This window comes from Myotis yumanensis, unplaced genomic scaffold (assembly GCF_028538775.1).
Source record: "Myotis yumanensis isolate MYYU_CA2020_CCGP unplaced genomic scaffold, mMyoYum1.0.hap1 SCAF_5, whole genome shotgun sequence".
In the NCBI taxonomy this organism is placed as follows: Eukaryota; Metazoa; Chordata; class Mammalia; order Chiroptera; family Vespertilionidae; genus Myotis; species Myotis yumanensis.
Genome location: NW_027223756.1, coordinates 81,663,532 through 81,686,147, shown reverse-complemented (window position 1 = coordinate 81,686,147; position 22,616 = coordinate 81,663,532). Strand labels below are relative to the sequence as shown.

The window sequence follows — 22,616 nt, the reverse complement described above, 5'->3', positions numbered from 1 at the left end:
TTTTCATAATGTGCCATCTTTTTGCTAATTAAATTATTAGTAACTTCTACTTTAGTTAAAAAACAGCAAGTTCACAATTATAATAATATAACTTGCTTCTCTCACTTATAACAGTAGTTGAGATCAAATTGTTTTTTGTTTTTTTTTAAATCTTTATTGTTCAGATTATTACATTTGTTCCTCTTTTTTCCCCCCATAACTCCCCTCCTTCCAGCTCCCACCCCACCCTCCACCCTCACTCCCCACCCACTGAGTTCATCCATAGGTGCATGATTTTTGTCCAGTCACTTCCCGCATCTCCCACACCCCCTTTCCCCCAAGAATAGTCAGTCCATTCCCTTTCTATGTCCCTGATTCATTATAGTCACCAGTTCATTCTGTACATCAGGTTATTTATTCACTTGATTCTTAGATTCATTTGTTGATAGATGCATATTTGTTGTTCATAATTTGTATCTTTACATTTTTCTTCTTCTTCCTCTTCTTAAAGGATACCTTTCAGCATTTCATATAATACTGGTTTGGCGGTGATGAACTCCTTTAGTTTTTCCTTATCTGTGAAGCTCTTTATCTGACCTTCAATTCTGAATGATAGCTTTGCTGGATAAAGTAATCTTGGTTGTAGGTTCTTGGTATTCAGCACTTTGAATATTTCTTGCCATTCCCTTCTGGCCTGCAAAGTTTTTGTTGAGAAATCAGCTGACAGTCGTATGGGTATTCCCTTGTAGGTAATTGAGCCTCTTTCTCTTGCTGCTTTTAAGATTTTCTCTTTGTCTTTTGCTCTTGGCATTTTAATGATGATGTGTCTTGGTGTGGTCCTCTTTGGATTCCTTTTGTTTGGGGTTCTCTGCGCTTCTTGGACCTGTAAGTCCATTTCTTTCTCCAGGTGGGGGAAGTTTTCTGCCATTATTTCTTGAAATAGGTTTTCAATATCTTGCTGTCTCTCATCTTCTGGCACTCCAATGACTCTGATATTAGTCCGCTTAAAGCTGTCCCAGAGGCTCCTTACACTATCTTCACACTTTCGGATTCTTTTTTCATTTTGCTTTTCCAATTGGGTGTTTTTTGTCGAATCTTTGGTTTGATTCTTGTGCTCCTCTGGTCTGCTATTGGGTATAATATTCTTTATTTCAGTCCGTGTATGCTTACTTTCTAATTTCTTTATCGTAGCATCGAGGGTCTCATTAGTTTTCGTGAGGCTCTGCACAAATTTATGGCAAGCCCTCAAAATTGTGATTCTTAGCTCCATATCCTCCATTTCTGTCATGTTTTTTTGTCTCCGCATCTTTTATGCTTTCTTGGTGCACCCCCTTGTGGTCTCTGTGCGCAGTCTTGTTCTAGCCAAGCCTTAATTGTTGTAGTTAACACTAGAGGGATTTGACCACCAGGCCGACTGGCTGTGGAAATCAGCTGTGGGAAAACTTCAGTCCTCAGGGGAGGCGCTAGTCCAGCCCTTGCCTGAGGCGATCGGCAAATGGCTGTGCGCAGGGTTTGGGCGGGGCGGGCTCAACAGGGCGGGGGGAGGGAGCAGCTATGGCCGCTCTCAGTCCGTCCCTAGGGGCTCTGCCTCTCTGTCCCAGCAATCGCTGCAAACCTCGGAGGGGCCGTAGCCAGACAGTCCCGCTTCTCCCGTTTGAGTCTGGGTCCCTAGAGACTCGCCCGGATCTGTAGCCCAGAGTCTGAGACTCGCTCCTGATTGAAAACGACAATCGCGCCCTCAGCCGCCAGCCCGCTTTGCACGTGCACCCTCACCACCGCACCGCCGTACCTTTAAATTTTCCACACTGCGCCTCCGCTGAGCGTCGGAATGCTGTTGTTTTTGCTTCTAGTTGAAGAGACTCTCCTCAGCCAGCCTTCCCGTGGTTCTGGTTGATGTCCGCTCCGACTTTTAGTTGTATTTTTGAAGTGGTTGTCCACGGCGGCAGTCTCCGGTGTTTACCTATGCCGCCATCTTCGATTCTCCCCAAATTGTGTTTTAGCAAAAGCTGAGCCCCATCTCTCTCTCAACTCCTGAGCTTTGGGACCTATTGAGGAATCACTGAATGTTTGTATTCAGCCAACACTAAATCCTGGAGTAAAGAATAACACCACTCAACTTTGGATGCATTCTGTAGCTTCTTTTGAATTCAAAAGATTCTGATGTTACAGAATAATTCAAACGTAGTTGTAAAGGTTAGCCTTGCTCAGACAAGTAGGTTTCATGCTTCTTTCTCCAAATCAGTCTAATTCAGGAAGTACAGGAAGTTTCCATTTGCTGTCCTCCCTTTTGAAAATGGTCATTCAGAGCCACACCCGCCCGCTTCTGCTGCAATTAGACAGATGTATGAGCTTTTTCCTTGGGATGGACCCGGGATTTCAGCAGGACGCATGGAGAGGCAAACGCTTTATGCAAATTAGCATCACACCATAATTTGGCCTCAGAATGGAAACAGTTTGGACTTCTTCTTCTTTTTTTTTTTTTTAAGCTATGTGGCCGAACTTCTTGATAGTAAAATACGAGGAACACAGGTGGTGGGCTGCGATCTAAAGTAAAGCCCTGTTAGGACTCAGGACCAGCGCTGCAAGGCACTTTCACAGCAGGCTGAAGGCTGCCTGACCAATGCAGTGTGAAAGGCAGTCTGAGGGAATTCTTGATTAATATCTACGACATGGTACAATGCTCAGGTGTTCTTGCCACTCGATAGTCTTCAATAAAAACTTAATTGCATTTCTTTTAGTCTCTTAAAGAAGTCCTACTCTTAACTAAGCATTGACAGAAACACTCAAAATGGTGACATGGGGTGCGGTGGTGCTCAGCCCCCGCCCAGCTCAGGGGATGCCCTGCTGTTTGTAACTAGTTCCCATCCTCTGATGATGCCATTTGCCTTCCATTTCCATCTTCAAGAACTTGAACCAGCATTTATTAATCCTTTAAACCAGTGGTTCTCAACCTTCCTAATGCCACGACACTTTAATACAGTTCCTCATATGGTGACCCCCAACCATAAAATTATTTTCGTTGCTACTTCATAACTGTAATTTTGCTACTGTTATGAATCGTCAAGTAAATATCTAATATGCAGGATGTATTTTCATTGTTACAAATTGAACATAATTAAAGAATAGTGATTAATCACAACAACAATATGTAATTATATATGTGTTTTCTGATGGTCTTAGGCAACCCCTGTGAAAGGGTTGTTTGACCCCCAAAGGGGTCACGACCCACAGGTTGAGAACCGCTGCTTTAAACTCTGGGGAGAATCTTCCAGTTCTTACACTCAGATATGCATCCCTTTTATTAAAAACAAACAATCATACAGTGCTAATAGCAGACAGTGTGTTTAAACTGCTTTGCGAATATGATGTATGGTATGAATGTCTTTTAGGAGGAAAAACTCAGCCCTTTTGGGCAGGGATGTTTCTGTTTTTATGTTAATCGAGGGGAAGGGATTAGCTAGGCGCACAAAATGACTTGGTGGGGTTTTGTTTGGTTGGTTTTTTCTTTTAGAAAGTAAAGGACTCACAGGCCAGGCCTGTTCTTCTCTCCTCTGGGAGCTGAACCCATGATCCAGGACAAGGAATTTGCAGGCGTTGATCCCTTCGGATTGCTCATGACTTGCCCAAGGAATCTGAGAAATGACGCAAACGAGTTGCCCAACTTTAGAGTAATCATTCAATCTAAATCTATCAATCCTAACTTTCTTATTCTCAGATGTGATTGATGATGTGTATATTCTTACTTTTTCTTCTAACGGGCATATGTATCTTTGTGGACATTTTGGAGAGAGCTTTTTCTTGGACTCTCCCATTTATAGACTCTTTCTACGCTCTTATGGTGCGGTTCCCTGCTTTTCACAGATTGCTAGATGAATGTATTTCTGCTTTTTTCTTATGGTAGGATGACAGCAAAAATAGCTCACTGAGTTGTCAGTTTTACCAGTTTAAGACACTTTCTTTATTACAGTTTCAAGGATGATCTTTTCGGGCTATTTCTCAGTTATTCTAAGGGCCAGATTTTGTAAAATGTCCATCAGGAATGTCCGTCTCAGACGCCCTTTGTGTAGCCTGGGCCTTAGGCATCCCTGCGCAGGAATGTCCCTGTTCCCAGAGCAACGGTCGCCATGGACCGACTCTCCAACATGCTTCTCAGAGGTTTGGCTTCTGTTGATGACTGGTTCTTTCTCACTGTCCACTCTGTGGGCTGCTTGGTCCTGTCATATCCCCTTTGCGTTTGGTGACCTGGCAGATTCTCTCTTCCGTAGCAGCTCACCTTCTCCTGGACCCTTCTACGGAGCCAGGTTTCCAATCACAGTCAAGTGGAAACAAAATTATTAAACTCAGTTCTCCTCTTCCCAAAAAGAAGAAAAAGAAAGAAAGAAGAAAGAAAGAAAGAAAGAAAGGAAGAAAGAAAGAAAGAAAGAAAGAAAGAAAGAAAGAAAGAAAGAAAGAAAGAAAGAAAGAAAGAAAATGGTCATTCAGTAGATTCACTATTGGTGAAGTAAGGGTTTACTGAGAAAATTCATAGAGCTAACTGAGTTTTAAGAATGATTTTCAAAAATGTGCATCATGGTACATTGTTCCCAATGGGCTGCAGCCTTTACTAGAATCACTTATGCAACTTTTCTAAAAATGTTTGTCTCTAAATACATGCATTTCACCACCACCCCCAACAGTCTCTCAATGTCACAACCTTTGACAAGCTGAGGAAAACTGTGAGGCATGATTACATTTAATCTACTTTGCAAGTAAATGTTATTAATATTACACTGTGAAGCATTGCGATGCATTGTTAGCATTGCTTGTGTCAGGATAACCAAATCTACTGATGTTTTGGGCTCTTACACTTGCTACTCAATTTCCTAATAATTATGTAAAAGTGATGTTAAACTTTTTTTGGTACAGAGCATTTTATTTAATTGTAGGAAAATAATGGAAATGTGTGTGTAGGTAGATAGTGAAATAAATCAACTGAAACGCAGGGACTCACAACTTTTTAAAAAGCACAACTACTGTATGGCTTAAATTTAAGTATGTGCACAAATACATATAACATGTACAGGATGAAAGGTCCTATGAGTACAAGGGCAAATGATGGGGGAGTGTGTACTAACATGTACAGGGTGGGGCCAAAGTAGGTGTACAGTCTCGAGTATGTGAAATTGCAAAATAGCTAAAACAAGGGGCAAAGTGCCCATAAGATACTGATGGGAATGAAGATTTCAAGACCACTGGGCAGCTGGGATGGTCTTCCCACTCCCCCCGCCCGAGACCCATTAACAATTGTCCTCAAACCTAACATAATAAAACCAATTGTTACAATTCTTTTTTCTTCCACAGCATGACTTTCTCCATACATCACATCATAAAGTACAGGTGAGTTTTAAAACCTGTATTGTTATTCTAGCTAGTAAATGTATAACATATCAAATTGAGTGTTAGGTAGTAGCTGTAGACATTTTTGAAGCAAGCTGTAAAGTGCTTTTTATTATATTATGAGAGGCCGGGTGCACAAATCGTGCACAGGTAGGGTCCAGCCGGCCGGCCCCAATCAGGGCCAGTTGGGCTGGGCCGGCCACGGGAGAGACCCCAGGTGGTTGGTGGGCCAGCCCTGCCCCCTGGTCAAACTCTAGTTGAACTCCTGGTCGAGGGAACAATTTGCATGTGACCCTTTTATTATATAGGATTAAAGTGAATGAATTGTTTTTGTCCTAAGACCCATAACGCTTGAGTTATTGAGGATCCCAAAGAGTATTTGTTTATGTGGGTTATTTGATATTTACTGTATTAGAAATTAAAATGGAGCTTTAAAAAATAAATCCACTGTATGTTTAAACAGTTTTTTATAGTGTTACTGAAATTCTGAGCTGGATAATTCTTTGTTGTGGCAGATTGTCTTGCCCACTACAGGATATAATATAAAAGACAATATGATGAGGGGGGAGAAAATGGCGGAGGCTTAGACGGACCTGTTGGTGCTTTGTCCTGGACCAGATAGGGGCGAGCAGCTGAAACGGGTAACAATCAGCCCGATCAAGCTGGGGAGGTTCAGCTGAGAGACAGTCTGCAGCCAGGAAAGACAGAAAACTCCTAAAAAATGCGGATGGTTAGAGATTGAGGCTGAAACCTCCCTCTGGGCGCCAGCGCAGCAGCGAGACTGCGCCATCTCAGGCAGCGTTTACCGGCATCCAGAGATCGGCTACTAACCCGGTGGCTACTAACCCGGAGGCAACGATTCGCAAACAGCACGACTGCAAGAGCCAAGGGGAGACCTGCACCCCTCCACGGAAAGGTTAGACTTACCTCAAAGGTGCGGTTCGCAGTTCAGGTGGGAGCGAGGAACGCGCGCGCGGGCGCAGGGGGAAATCTGCGTCCGCCAAAATCTGCGCTCTCCAAAATCCGTGCCTATAGAGGCCAGCGTGTCTCGTAGGGGGGGAGGGCTCCCGCAGGGCTGCTGCCAGAAGGTAACACTATAAATGAGCCCATGGTTGGACTGGATGCAGGGGGGCTGCCTCAGAGTTTCCCTGATAGCCGGCTGCTTGTTGGTGCCAGGGGCTTGAGCGCGCGCGGACACTCCGCGCGGTTCTGGAGGGTGGAACCCTGCGAGTTCGAACAGCTTCCCAGGCTCTTGTTTGCACACTTCCTCTTGCTTCTGTGAGTTTGATTGTTGAGCCCAGTGCATGTGAGTGCCCAGTTGGGGTCACTAGCAGAGCTTGTAGGGGAAGATTGTTTTTGGGGAGCCTGGGAAACAGAGCTGGGAGTGGCGCCGGGGGAACCACCTCTGGGCGGAGCTGGTTCAGGTACAATAGGCAGCTCCTGGTCGGAGAGAACTTATAGCCTCGGAGGTCAACCCAGACACACTGCCACCCAGAGGCAGAGCCACGAACTGACTCCTCTGTAAATACAGATAAGGCAATAAGGACTGTGGCTTACAACAAGGAGGAACAGTGTATCAGAGGGAAAGTCAACATTCTCCTGAATTCCGGGCGTGCCAATAAGAAGAGTAGAAGATCTGAAGCACCTGCATTACTGCACATTTTTATTTTCATTTTTTTAAATTACTTTTTCTCCTTTTAACTAAGAAAACATTTTTTTTTCATTTTTCTTTTTCTCCATCACCCGATTTTGCCCTTTCAGCTACTACATTTTTATTTTTAACTAGTATTATTACTGCTACCATTTTACCATTTTTTAAAGTGTCATTTTATCTTGTCTTTATTTTATTTTGGGACTAATGTTCTCCATTCTATTTTCATCGTTCCTTTAGCAACATTTTTCTCTACCTCAATTTGCCTCTGTGCTAAACAATCTTCCCCACTTTTTCCCTTTTGCTGTCCTGTTTCTCTTACCCTACTCCAGCTTTAGATCTTCCCTATTCTTTTTACCCTCTGTCAAAATTTAACCCTGCTTAAATATCCTATGTCCAATCCACTGTTCTAAATCCTTATACACCTTTCCCTTATCTTCCTTCACTATCCATTTTTTTTCTCTCTCTTCTTCTTCTTTTCTCTCTCTATTGTTTTATCGTTGTTTGCCTGATTGACGAGTATATTGTTTTTTTTGTTTTGTTTTGTTTTTTATTGTTTGTGAGGTTAGACTGCTTATTCTTTTTATTTCCCCCCCCCCCCCCCCCCCGGTTATTTCTGCGCTTCTCTGTCCCCTTGCGTCGCTTGATATTATTGGTTGTTTGTAGTTTGTATTCATCTCCAGGAATCTGTTGCTGCAATTTGTTGGTATTAGTGGCGGACCTATAGGAGTTTTCTCCTCACATAAATAGTCTCTCCCCCTTTTACACTTCACTCTCTTTTCTCTCTTACTTTTTTTCTTCTTTCTTTTTGTTTTTTTTCCTCCTCTTTTTCCCCTCCCTTTTCCAATCTCATTTTTGCACTCCTTTTTTTCTTTCTTTCTTTTTTCTCTTCTACCTTTTTCTCTTCTTTCCCCCTTATCTCCCAACTCTCTTAGCAAGGGTGGCCACCTTTATTTGGGGCTAGTAATATCGTAAATACAATAGTGTTCAGTGCCTGGTACGTTGTGCCTTGTTGTGTTGTATTTTGTGCCTCTAAATCAACGCAACAGATTCAAGCAACAGCGGCCTCCTGATCACCACACGCTCTGCCTGGGGAACAGTTGCTGCGTCTGAAGCCTCCCTCCACCAGCCAGAAGAGCCACCACAACTGTGAACAGCACCCATCAGAGGCCCTGCTATCAACAGAGGAGCCGCTGCTACCACAACCGCCCAAGGAGCAACCACAGACCGAGGAGCCACTGCCACCCAGGGAGCAGCCACTGCCACCCAGGGTCCAGCCACTGAACGATTCAACAACTAGTAATGTCAGTGAGATCAAACATGGGTAGACAAAGAAACCCCCAAAGGAAAGAAAAGGAGGACTCGCCAGAAAAGCAGCTAAGTGAGACAGAGATATGCAACATGACGGAAAAAGAATTCAGAATAAGGTTCCTAGAGTACATGCACCGGATGTTCAAGAAGCAAGAAGAAACAGATGAAAAACTCAACTACGTATGCAAGAAGCTAGAAGAAACAGATGAAAAAATCAACAACTTAAGTAAGTCCCAAGAAGAAATGAAGAGCGACATAGCTGCAATAAAAAACACCATTGAAAGTATCAACAGTAGACTGGGAGAAGCGGAGGACCGAATCAGTGAATTAGAAGACAAGGAAGCAAAACACACTCAAACTGTACTGCAAATGGAGAAAAAAATTAAAAGACAGGAGGAGAGCCTAAGGGAACTTTGGGACAACATGAAACGAAGCAACATACGAATAATAGGGGTGCCAGAACAACAGAAAGATGAACATGGATTAGAAAACCTATTCGAAGAAATAATATCAGAAAACTTCCCTGAGGTGGGGAAGAAAAAAGTCACACAAGCCCAGAGAGTCCCAAACAAGGTGAACCCAAAAAGACCCACACCAAGACACATCATAATTACCATGGCAAATGTTCAGGATAAAGAGAGAATCTTACAGGCTGCAAGAGAGAGGCGGAAAGTAACATACAAGGGATCTCCCATTAGATTATCAAATGATTTCTCAACAGAAACACATCAGGCCAGAAAAGAATGGACGGAAATCTACAAAGTGATGCAAAGCAAAGGACTGAATCCAAGAATACTCTATCCAGCAAGGCTATCATTAAAAATTGAAGGGGAAATAAGAAGCTTCACAGACAAAAAAGGGCTAAGGGAGTTTATCACCACCAAGCCAGCCATGCAAGAAATGCTAAAGGGACTGGTGTAAAAGAAGAAATATCAAGCTCAGAAAGAAAACAGCCACACACACACACAAAAAAGAAATGGCTACAAACAAGTACCTTTCAATAATAACTTTAAATGTAAATGGACTAAATGCTCCAAATAAAAGACATCGAGTGGCTGAATGGATAAAAAAACATGACCCATACATCTGCTGTCTACAAGAGACCCACCTCATTGGAAAGGACTCACACAGACTGAAAGTGAAGGGATGGAAAAATATCTTTCACGCAAATGGAAAGGAAAAGAAAGCTGGGGTAGCAATACTTATATCTGACAAAGTACATCTCAAAGTGAAGGCCATAACCAGAGATAAGGAAGGCCACTTCATAATACTAAAGGGATCAATACAACAAGAAGATATAACCCTGGTAAACATATATGCACCCAATGCAGGAGCACCCACATACATAAGAAAACTTCTGGAAGATATCAGGGGAGATATCGACAATAACACAATCATAGTAGGGGACTTTAATACACCACTGACATCACTGGATAAATCCGCTAGACAAACAATCAGCAAAGAAACAGCAATCCTAAATGACTCACTAGATCAGATGGACTTAATTGACATCTTCAGAACACTACACCCCACAGCTGCGGAATATACATTCCTCTCAGGTGCTCATGGGACATATTCAAAAATAGACCACATATTGGGTCACAAGCAAAGTCTCCACAAATTCAAGAAGATTGAGATCATAAAAAGCATCTTCTCAGACCACGATGGCATAATGTTAGAAATAAACTACAATAAAAACAACCCAAAATACTCAAACACTTGGAAGCTGAATAGCATGTTATTAAATATTGATTGGGTTACCGATGACATCAAAGAAGAAATTAAAAACATCCTGGACACTAATGACAATGAAAACACAACAATCCAAAACCTCTGGGACACAATGAAAGCAGTCCTGAGAGGGAAGTTTATAGCTCTACAGGCCTATCTCAAAAAACAAGAAAAAATGGTAGTCAATCATCTAACTCTACAACTCAAAGAATTAGAAAGAGAGCAACAAGAAAACCCCAGAGTGAGCAGAAGGAAGGAGATAATAAAGATTAGAGCAGAAATCAATGACATAGAGACCAAAAAAACAATACAGAAAATCAATGAAACCAAGAGCTGGTTCTTTGAAAGGATAAACAAGATTGACAAACCCCTCGCCAGGCTCACCAAGAAGCAAAGAGAAAGGTCCCAAATAAACCAAATCAGAAATGATAGAGGCGAAATAACAACAGACCCCACAGAAATACAAATGATTGTTAAACAATACTACGGGCAACTCTACTCCAACAAACTAGACAACCTGGAGGAAATGGACAAATTCCTAGAAAAATACAACATTCCAAAACTCAATCAGGAAGAATCTAAAAACCTCAATAGGCCAATAACTATGGACGAAATTGAAGCAGTCATCAGAAAGCTTCCAGCAAACAAAAGCCCAGGGCCAGACGGCTTCACAGGGGAGTTCTACCAAACATTCAAGGAAGAACTAAAACCTACCCTCCTCAGACTACTACAAAAAATTCAAGAGGAAGGAACGCTTCCAAGCTCATTCTATGAAGCCAGCATCACCCTAATACCAAAACCAGGTAAAGACATCACAATGAAAGAGAATTACAGGCCAATATCCCTCATGAACATAGATGCCAAAATCCTCAACAAAATCTTAGCAAATCGGATCCAGCAGTACATCAGAAGGATCATACACCATAACCAAGTAGGATTTATCCCAGAGATGCAAGGATGGTACAACATCCGTAAATCAATAAATGTGATACATCACATAAACAAATTGAAAGAAAAAAACCACATGGTCATATCAATTGATGCAGAAAAAGCATTCGACAAAATCCAACACCCATTTTTGATAAAAACTCTCAGAAAGGTGGGAATAGAAGGATCATACCTCAACATAATAAAAGCCATATATGACAAGCCCACAGCCAACATCATACTCAATGGTCAAAAACTAACACCATTTCCCCTAAGAACAGGAACAAGACAGGGATGCCCACTCTCACCACTCCTGTTCAACATAGTACTGGAAGTATTAGCCATTGCAATTAGGCAAGAAGAAGAAATAAAAGGCATCCAAATTGGAAAAGAGGAAGTAAAACTGTCCTTATTTGCAGATGACATGATATTATACATACAAAACCCTAGAGACTCCATCAAAAAGCTACTAGACTTAATACATGAATTTGGCAATGTAGCAGGATACAAAATTAACCCCAAGAAATCTGAGGCATTTCTATACACCAATAGTGAACTTTCAGAAAGGGAGATCAGAAAAACAATCCCATTTACCATCGCACCAAAAAAATTAAGATACCTAGGAATAAACTTAACTAAAGAGGTTAAAGACCTCTACTCAGAAAACTACAGGACGTTGAAAAAAGAGATAGAGGAAGACATAAACAGATGGAAGAACATACCATGTTCTTGGATTGGTAGAATCAACATCATTAAAATGTCCATACTACCCAAAGCAATCTATAAATTCAACGCACTTCCCATTAAAATACCAATGGCCTTCTTCAAAGATCTAGAACGAACTCTCCAAAAATTCATCTGGAATAAAAAAAGACCCCGAATAGCTGCAGCGATCCTGAGAAAGAACAAAGTAGGTGGGATCTCAATGCCAGATATCAAACTGTATTACAAAGCCACTGTTCTCAAAACTGCCTGGTACTGGCACAAGAACAGACATATAGACCAGTGGAATAGAATAGAGAGTCCAGAAATTAGCCCGAACCAATATGCTCAATTAATTTTTGACAAAGGAGGCATGAACATACAATGGAGCCAAGATAGTCTCTTCAATAAATGGTGTTGGGAAAATTGGACAGATATATGCAAGAAAATGAAACTAGACCACCAACTTACACCATACACAAGAATAAACTCAAAATGGATAAAGGACTTAAATGTACGACAGGAAACCATAAAAATTCTAGAAGAATACAAAGGCAACAAAATCTCAGACTTATGCCAAAACAATTTCTTCACTGATACAGCTCCTAGGGCAGTTGAAACTAAAGAGAAACTGAACAAATGGGACTACATCAAAATAAAAAGCTTCTGCACAGCAAAAGAAACCATCAACAAAACAACAAGAAAACCCACCTCTTGGGAAAACATATTTGCCAACGTCATATCTGATAAGGGCTTAATCTCCAAAATTTATAGGGAACTCATACAACTTAACAAAAAGAAGATAAACAATCCAATCAAAAAATGGGCAAAGGATCTAAATAGACACCTTTCAAAAGAGGACATTCAGAAAGCCAAGAGACATATGAAAACATGCTCAAAGTCACTAATCATCCGAGAGATGCAAATCAAAACAACAATGAGGTACCATCTCACACCTGTCAGAATGGCCATCATCAACAAATCAACAAACGACAAGTGCTGGAGAGGATGTGGAGAAAAAGGAACACTTGTGCACTGCTGGTGGGAATGCAGACTGGTGCAGCCACTATGGAAGGCAGTATGGAGGTTCCTCAAAAAATTGGAAATGGAACTCCCATTTGACCCTGTGATCCCACTACTAGGAATATATCCCAAGAAACCAGAAACACCTATCAGAAAGGATATATGTAACCAGATGTTCATAGCAGCACAATTCACCATAGCTAAGATCTGGAAACAGCCTAAGTGCCCATCAGTAGATGAATGGATTAGAAAACTGTGGTACATCTACACGATGGAATACTATGCTGCTGTTAAAAAGAAGGAACTCCTACCATTTGCAACATCATGGATGGAACTGGAGAGCATTATGCTAAGTGAAACAAGCCAGTCAATGAAGGAAAAATACCACATGATCTCACTCATTCATGGATAATAAAGACCATTACAAACTTTTGAACAATAATAGATACAGAGGCAGAGCTGCCTCAAACTGATTGTCAAACTGCAGTGGGAAGGCCAGAGAGAGTTGGGGGGCAGGAGGGAGGGGAGTAAGAGATCAACCGAAGGACTTGTATGCATGCATATAAGCATAACTAATGGACATAAGACACTGGGGGGTAAGGGAGGGTAGGGGTTTGTCAAGGGCGGGGGGGGGGGGAAAAAGGACACTTATGTAATACCCTTTGTAATACTTTAAGCGAAAAATAATAAAAAAAAAAAAAAAAAAAAAATAAAAGACAATATGAAAAATAATTATTTTCTGCACCAAGATTTCAGTGGACATGTATCATTAATCGACATTTTTGCAAATTTTTTAAATGTCTGGCTTAATAGAAGACACCTGATTCTCATGGATATTCTGTCTTCAATCATTTGCCATTACTTCAGTCGTCTTAATCCTTTGCTTTGAAGAAGTATTAGGAAGACCCAGCCTCATGTAGCTATCTCTATCTCTCTCCCTTCCTCTCTGTAAAAAATCAATAAAATATAAAAAAAAAGAATGTAATACAGAAAAATAACAAGTGGAAAAACAGGAAATTAACATGAATGTCATATCCACATGAATTAAAATTCTAAACACATTGTAGCCCAGCACTACTGCTTTATAAAGTGTTCTTGTGTATTCCAGTGTGAGCTGGAGGGATGGAAATACATTTGGTTTGCCAGCATTGCCTGTCAGGGAGGGTCAGTGGTTTTGAAGGCAACGCTAGCTGGTCATTGCAGAAAACATTGCACAGGGTTTGATGTACTGAGTAAAAAGAAGTCAGGAAACCCTCTTACAGAGTCAGTTTGTCAAACTGCTTTGTTGAAAGTTAAGCTTCCCCCCGAACCCCCTCTCACTCCTAGATGATGTGTTCCTGAGATACTAACATTTCCTGAGTAAGGTTTTTAAATGCATCTTCTTGTTTCATAGAGTTGGAAATAAATCGTTCGATATTTTCGATGAGAGAAAGCACCCGTTCAGAGTAAGTGTCAGTTTTATTGAGGTTCTATTTGTCTCTCATACTGTGGTGTTTCTTTCATACTGATCTGCTTTGAAATGAATTATTAGAAGAAAATGACTCCCTCCAGCTTGAAGTCAAAACATCTTCTTTTCAGTCTTCTTCCCACTGCATGTTGTCTCTAACGATTTTACAAAGGGAGTCCTGTGTGAGGGCCACGTCAGTAAGAACTGAGCCACAGCTTAGTGAGTAAATGTGCCCCAAATGAGTAAGTGTATCGTTCTTAAAGAAAAATTTCAGGAGCACCAGACAATATAAACATCTGTAAATAGACCTTTAGGTATGTTAAGACTCTTTGAAAAAACTGAGGCAGCAACTTAAATTTTAAACCAATTAAAATGAGAGGAATTTCCTACTTCCCTCCTCTGAAGCTCTGCAGCGACAGGTAGCTGGTGCCTCCTGTGGAGCACGGCACAGCCAGAGTCTCGGGGTCACAGGAACATGAACATGTGTTTTCAGAGCTGGTTGCAGGGAAGAGTGACATGGGGGTCAACATGCCTGTGAGCCTACACATGGATTACATTTCGGTAGACTTCTGTAGAGGGGGGAATGGGAGACATACATAACTGTATGCAGGTTGTGCCTGTATCAGTAACTGTAACTGGTGAGTATAGAATCAGTGTTGTTTAAGATCATTGTTTATACTTCAAAGACTAAAAGAGCCCTAGCTGGTTTTGCTCAATGGATAGAGCATCGGCCTGTGGACTACAGGGTCCTGGGTTCGATTCTGGTCAAAACCACATGCCTGGGTTGAGGGCCTCATCCCCCAGTAGGGGGTGTGCAGGAGGCAGCTGATCAATGATTCTCTCTCATTATTGATGTTTCTACCTCCCTCTCCTTCTCCCTTACGCTCTGAAAAAAAAAAAAAGTGTCATTATTTTTTAAAAAGGCTAAAAGACATGTCACCTACTCACAATTATTTTAGGGACAGGTGGGCAAAGTACAAGGCTGATAGCATGAGAGTTCTTATGTATTTTCCTTCAGTGGGTACTTATGTTGCCTTGTTTCTCTTTTCAGCACGAGATAATTACAACGGACCACTTTCTGCGTGACCCTGAACTGAAGAGTGTCTACAGATTTGTCTGTACTCTTTTCAGTGCTGAACACCTCACCGCTGAATGTGCGATTGTGACCTTGGTAAGACAGCTCTTCCAGAGGCTGCTTCTCTGTCCCGGGCTCAGGCGATGGTCTGCTTTGCACATCAAAGCAGATTCCTGACATGATCCTCAGAACTTTATTAAGAGAAGCTATGAAGGGGAGTAAGCCACACACAGTGGAGCTAAATAATCGTTGGGATTGAAAGTGTTACCATTGCTGTATCCATCGCAAACAATTGCTATTAAAGACATGAGGGGAGATTTCAGTTTCTTCCCCCAACTCCCCACCCAACCCCAAGAGCTTATATTCTAGTGGGGAAGACATAGGTAGTTTTTTTTTTTTTTTTTATTTTTTTTTTTATTTTTTTTTTTATTTTCCTCTTAAAGTATTACAAAGGGTATTACATAAGTATCCTTTTTCCCCCCCCCGCCCTTGACAAACCACTACCCTCCCTTACCCCCCAGTGTCTTATGTCCATTAGTTATGCTTATATGCATGCATACAAGTCCTTCGGTTGATCTCTTACTCCCCTCCCTCCTGCCCCCCAACTCTCTCTGGCCTTCCCACTGCAGTTTGACAATCAGTTTGAGGCAGCTCTGCCTCTGTATCTATTATTGTTCAAAAGTTTGTAATGGTCTTTATTATCCATGAATGAGTGAGATCATGTGGTATTTTTCCTTCATTGACTGGCTTGTTTCACTTAGCATAATGCTCTCCAGTTCCATCCATGATGTTGCAAATGGTAGGAGTTCCTTCTTTTTAACAGCAGCATAGTATTCCATCGTGTAGATGTACCACAGTTTTCTAATCCATTCATCTACTGATGGGCACTTAGGCTGTTTCCAGATCTTAGCTATGGTGAATTGTGCTGCTATGAACATCTGGGTGCATATATCCTTTCTGATAGGTGTTTCTGGTTTCTTGGGATATATTCCTAGTAGTGGGATCACAGGGTCAAATGGGAGTTCCATTTCCAATTTTTTGAGGAACCTCCATACTGCCTTCCATAGTGGCTGCACCAGTCTGCATTCCCACCAGCAGTGCACAAGTGTTCCTTTTTCTCCACATCCTCTCCAGCACTTGTCGTTTGTTGATTTGTTGATGATGGCCATTCTGACAGGTGTGAGATGGTACCTCATTGTTGTTTTGATTTGCATCTCTCGGATGATTAGTGACTTTGAGCATGTTTTCATATGTCTCTTGGCTTTCTGAATGTCCTCTTTTGAAAGGTGTCTATTTAGATCCTTTGCCCATTTTTTGATTGGATTGTTTATCTTCTTTTTGTTAAGTTGTATGAGTTCCCTATAAATTTTGGAGATTAAGCCCTTATCCGATATGACGTTGGCAAATATGTTTTCCCACGAGGTGGGTTTTCTTGTTGTTTTGTTGATGGTTTCTTTTGCTGTGCAGAAGCTTTTTATTTTGATGTAGTCCCATTTGTTCAGTTTCTCTTTAGTTTCAACTGCCCTAGGAGCTGTATCAGTGAAGAAATTGTTTTGGCATATGTCTGAGATTTTGTTGCCTTTGTATTCTTCTAGAATTTTTATGGTTTCCTGTCGTACATTTAAGTCCTTTATCCATTTTGAGTTTATTCTTGTGTATGGTGTAAGTTGGTGGTCTAGTTTCATTTTCTTGCATATGTCTGTCCAATTTTCCCAACACCATTTATTGAAGAGACTATCTTGGCTCCATTGTATGTTCATGCCTCCTTTGTCAAAAATTAATTGAGCATATTGGTTCGGGCTAATTTCTGGACTCTCTATTCTATTCCACTGATCTATATGTCTGTTCTTGTGCCAGTACCAGGCAGTTTTGAGAACAGTGGCTTTGTAATACAGCTTGATATCTGGCATTGAGATCCCACCTACTTTGTTCTTTCTCAGGATCGTTGCAGCTATTCGGGGTCTTTTTTTATTCCAGATGAATTTTTGGAGAGTTCGTTCTAGATCTTTGAAGAAGGCCATTGGTATTTTAATGGGAAGTGCGTTGAATGTATAGATTGCTTTGGGTAGTATAGACATTTTAATGATGTTGATTCTACCAATCCAAGAACATGGTATGTTCTTCCATCTGTTTATGTCTTCCTCTATCTCTTTTTTCAACGTCCTGTAGTTTTCTGAGTAGAGGTCTTTAACCTCTTTAGTTAAGTTTATTCCTAGGTATCTTAATTTTTTTGGTGCGATGGTAAATGGGATTGTTTTTCTGATCTCCCTTTCTGAAAGTTCACTGTTGGTGTATAGAAATGCCTCAGATTTCTTGGGGTTAATTTTGTATCCTGCTACATTGCCAAATTCATGTATTAAGTCTAGTAGCTTTTTGATGGAGTCTCTAGGGTTTTGTATGTATAATATCATGTCATCTGCAAATAAGGACAGTTTTACTTCCTCTTTTCCAATTTGGATGCCTTTTATTCCTTCTTCTTGCCTAATTGCAATGGCTAATACTTCCAGTACTATGTTGAACAGGAGTGGTGAGAGTGGGCATCCCTGTCTTGTTCCTGTTCTTAGGGGAAATGGTGTTAGTTTTTGTCCATTGAGTATGATGTTGGCAGTGGGCCTGTCATATATGGCTTTTATTATGTTGAGGTATGATCCTTCTATTCCCACCTTTCTGAGAGTTTTTATCAAAAATGGGTGTTGGATTTTGTCGAATGCTTTTTCTGCATCAATTGATATGACCATGTGGTTTTTTTCTTTCAATTTGTTTATGTGATGTATCACATTTATTGATTTACGGATGTTGTACCATCCTTGCATCTCTGGGATGAATCCTACTTGGTCATGGTGTATGATCCTTCTGATGTACTGCTGGATCCGATTTGCTAAGATTTTGTTGAGGATTTTGGCATCTATGTTCATGAGGGATATTGGCCTGTAATTCTCTTTCATTGTGATGTCTTTACCTGGTTTTGGTATTAGGGTGATGCTGGCTTCATAGAATGAGCTTGGAAGCGTTCCTTCCTCTTGAATTTTTTGTAGTAGTCTGAGGAGGGTAGGTTTTAGTTCTTCCTTGAATGTTTGGTAGAACTCCCCTGTGAAGCCGTCTGGCCCTGGGCTTTTGTTTGCTGGAAGCTTTCTGATGACTGCTTCAATTTCTTCCATAGTTATTGGCCTATTGAGGTTTTTAGATTCTTCCTGATTGAGTTTTGGAATGTTGTATTTTTCTAGGAATTTGTCCATTTCCTCCAGGTTGTCCAGTTTGTTGGAGTAGAGTTGCTCGTAGTATTGTTTAACAATCATTTGTATTTCTGTGGGGTCTGTTGTTATTTCGCCTCTATCATTTCTGATTTGGTTTATTTGGGACCTCTCTCTTTGCTTCTTGGTGAGCCTGGCTAGGGGTTTGTCAATCTTGTTTATCCTTTCAAAGAACCAGCTCTTGGTTTCATTGATTTTCTGTATTGTTTTTTTGGTCTCTATTTCATTGATTTCTGCTCTAATCTTTATTATCTCCTTCCTTCTGCTCACTCTGGGGTTTTCTTGTTGCTCTCTTTCTAATTCTTTGAGTTGTAGAGTTAGATGATTGACTACCATTTTTTCTTGTTTTTTGAGATAGGCCTGTAGAGCTATAAACTTCCCTCTCAGGACTGCTTTCATTGTGTCCCAGAGGTTTTGGATTGTTGTGTTTTCATTGTCATTAGTGTCCAGGATGTTTTTAATTTCTTCTTTGATGTCATCGGTAACCCAATCAATATTTAATAACATGCTATTCAGCTTCCAAGTGTTTGAGTATTTTGGGTTGTTTTTATTGTAGTTTATTTCTAACATTATGCCATCGTGGTCTGTGAAGAAGCTTTTTATGATTTCAATCTTCTTGAATTTGTGGAGACTTTGCTTGTGACCCAATATGTGGTCTATTTTTGAATATGTCCCATGAGCACCTGAGAGGAATGTATATTCCGCAGCTGTGGGGTGAAGTGTTCTGAAGATGTCAATTAAGTCCATCTGATCTAGTGAGTCATTTAGGATTGCTGTTTCTTTGCTGAGTTTTTGTCTAGCGGATTTATCCAGTGATGTCAGTGGTGTATTAAAGTCCCCTACTATGATTGTATTGTTGTCGATCTCTCCCCTGATATCTTCCAGAAGTTTTCTTATGTATGTGGGTGCTCCTGCATTGGGTGCATATATGTTTACCAGGGTTATATCTTCTTGTTGTATTGATCCCTTTAGTATTATGAAGTGGCCTTCCTTATCTCTGGTTATGGCCTTCACTTTGAGATGTACTTTGTCAGATATAAGTATTGCTACCCCAGCTTTCTTTTCCTTTCCATTTGCGTGAAAGATATTTTTCCATCCCTTCACTTTCAGTCTGTGTGAGTCCCTTCTAATGAGGTGGGTCTCTTGTAGACAGCAGATGTATGGGTCATGTTTTTTTATCCATTCAGCCAATCGATGTCTTTTGGTTGGAGCATTTAGTCCATTTACATTTAAAGTTATTATTGAAAGGTATTTGTTTGTAGCCATTTCTTTTTGTGTGTGTGTGTGTGGCTGTTTTCTTTCTGAGCTTGATATTTCTTCTTTTTACACCAGTCCCTTTAGCATTTCTTGCATGGCTGGCTTGGTGGTGATAAACTCCCTTAGCCCTTTTTTGTCTGTGAAGCTTCTTATTTCCCCTTCAATTTTGAATGATAGCCTTGCTGGATAGAGTATTCTTGGATTCAGTCCTTTGCTTTGCATCACTTTGTAGATTTCCGTCCATTCTTTTCTGGCCTGATGTGTTTCTGTTGAGAAATCATTTGATAATCTAATGGGAGATCCCTTGTATGTTACTTTCCGTCTCTCTCTTGCAGCCTGTAAGATTCTCTCTTTATCCTGAACATTTGCCATGGTAATTATGATGTGTCTTGGTGTGGGTCTTTTCGGGTTCACCTTGTTTGGGACTCTCTGGGCTTGTGTGACTTTTTTCTTCCCCACCTCAGGGAAGTTTTCTGATATTATTTCTTCGAATAGGTTTTCTAATCCATGTTCATCTTTCTGTTGTTCTGGCACCCCTATTATTCGTATGTTGTTTCGTTTCATGTTGTCCCAAAGCTCCCTTAGGCTCTCCTCCTGTCTTTTAATTTTTTTCTCCATTTGCCGTACAGTTTGAGTGTGTTTTGCTTCCTTGTCTTCTAATTCACTAATTCGGTCCTCCGCTTCTCCCAGTCTACTGTTGATACTTTCAATGGAGTTTTTTATTGAAGCTATGTCACTCTTCATTTCTTCTTGGGACTTACTTAAGTTGTTGATTTTTTCATCTGTTTCTTCTAGCTTCTTGCATAAGTAGTTGAGTTTTTCATCTGTTTCTTCTTGCTTCTTGAACATGTGGTGCATGTACTCTAGGAACCTTATTCTGAATTCTTTTTCCGTCATGTTGCATATCTCTGTCTCACTTAGCTGCTTTTCTGGGGAGTCCTCCTTTTCTTTCCTTTGGGGGTTTCTTTGCCTACCCATGTTTGATCTCGCTGACATATGTAGATGTTGAGGTGTTCAGTGGCTGCTCCCTGGGTGGCAGGGGCTCCTTGGGTTGTGGTTGCTGCTCAGACGGTTGCGGTAGCAGCTGCTTTCCAGTTGGCAGCAGCTCCTCTGGTGGGTGTTGTTCACAGCTGTGTTGGCTCTTCTGGCTGGTGGGGGGAGGCTTCACGTACAGTTGCTGTTCCACAGACAGAGGGTGTGGTGATCAGGAGGCTGTGGTGATCAGGAGGCTGCGGTGATCAGGGGGCTGCTGTTGCTTGGATCTGCTGCGTTGATTTAAAGGCACAAAATACAACAGAGCAAGGCACAACGTACCAGGCACTGAACACAAGTATATTCACAATATTAATAACTCCAAATAAAGGTGACCACCCGAATTAAGAGAATTAGGGGATAAGGGAGAAAGAAGAGAAGAAGATAAAAGAGAGAACAGAAAAGAAAAATAAGAAAAAAACAAACAAAAAAGGAGTGCAAAAATAGAATTGGGAAAAAAGAGGGGGGAAAAAAAAGAGAGCGAAAAAAGAGAATGAAGTAGAAGTGGGGAAGAGACTCCCCGTATGAGGAGCAAACTCCAATAGAACTGCCACTAATCTCAACAAATTCCAGCAACAGATCCCTGGAGATGAATGCAAACTACAAACCACCAATAATATCCAGAGGGGTAAGGGAAAACAGAAGCACAAAAATAGCTGGGGTGGGGTGGGGGAGGGAAGGGAAAAACCAGCAGAAAAAAAAAAAGAAAAAGAAAAAGAAAAAGAAAAACAACCTCACAACCAGTCCTAAAAAAGAAGAAAAAAACACAAAACAAAACAAACAAACAAATTTAAAAAAAAAAAAAAAAAAAAAAAAAAAAAAAAAAAAAAAGCCCAATATATTCAACAATCAAGAAAACAATAGAAAGATAAGAGAGAAAAAAAAAATGGTTGGAAAGTGAAGAAGGATAAAGAATAGGTGTATAAGGATTTAGAGCAGTAGATTGGAAATAGGATATATAAGTAGGGTGGAATTAGACAGGGGGTAAAAAGAGGGAATTGGGAAAGTCTGGAGCAGGAATAGGGTAAGAGAAACAGGACACCAAAAGGGGAAAAGTAAGGAAGAGGGTTTTAGCAAAGAGGTGGAATTGAGATAGGGAAAATTAATGCTAAAGGAACGATGAAAATAGAATGGAGAACACTAATCCCAAAAGAAAATAAAGAGAAAATAAAATGGCACTTTAAAAAATGGTAAAATGGTAGGAGTAATAATACTGGTTAAAAATAAAAATGTGGTAATTGAAAGGGTAAAATCAGGTGATGGAAAAAGAAGAAAAAGAGAAAAAAAAATTGGTTTCTTAGTAAAAAGGTGAAAAAATTAAAAAGAAAAAGAAAAAGAAAAAATTTGCAGTAGTGATGGTCTTTCGGTTCTTCTACTCTTCAGCCTGGTTCGCCTTGGTCCTGCCAGGTATTTAGGAGAGTGTTGCCTGCATTACACTGTTCCTCCGTGTTGTAAATCACAGTCCTGATTTTAAAGCAGGCCGTATTTGTGATCCAGTCTGCCTTAATTTGTATTCCCCTAAGAGTCAGTTTGTGGCTCGACCTCTGGGTGGCAGTGTTTTTGGGTTGGCCTCTGAGGCTATACAGCTTCTCTATCCTTTTTTAATCCTTACCCTGCTCTGTGTTGTTGGTGGGACTGAAAATCCCTCTATAGGCCAGACCCTGGTAACTCCCAGGGACTAATCAGCTTGTTTTAGTCCTTTATCTCATACAGGGTGGAATCTGGGTGTGGCTGTGCTCCTTGCCTGGGGGGCTGGGGGGAGGAATTCCACCCTCTGGAGGAATGGCTGCCCCAGTCCTGGGCCCAGGGGGGTCTCAGCACTCAATTCGCTGCCACCTCCTCCGGCTCCCCCTC

At 41.0% G+C, this 22,616-nt stretch overlaps 1 protein-coding gene across 1 annotated transcript in view; it reads left to right on the top strand.

The window, feature by feature from the left end:
- Positions 1–22,616, top strand: part of LOC139011439 (cyclin-Y-like protein 1) — a 43,406-nt gene that overhangs the window by 5,745 nt on the left and 15,045 nt on the right. The window contains exons 4-6 of the mRNA XM_070416977.1: positions 5,320–5,355; positions 14,094–14,145; positions 15,199–15,318. Of these exons, the coding sequence (XP_070273078.1) occupies positions 5,320–5,355; positions 14,094–14,145; positions 15,199–15,318 (208 nt within the window). The remainder of the gene's footprint in view (positions 1–5,319; positions 5,356–14,093; positions 14,146–15,198; positions 15,319–22,616) is intronic.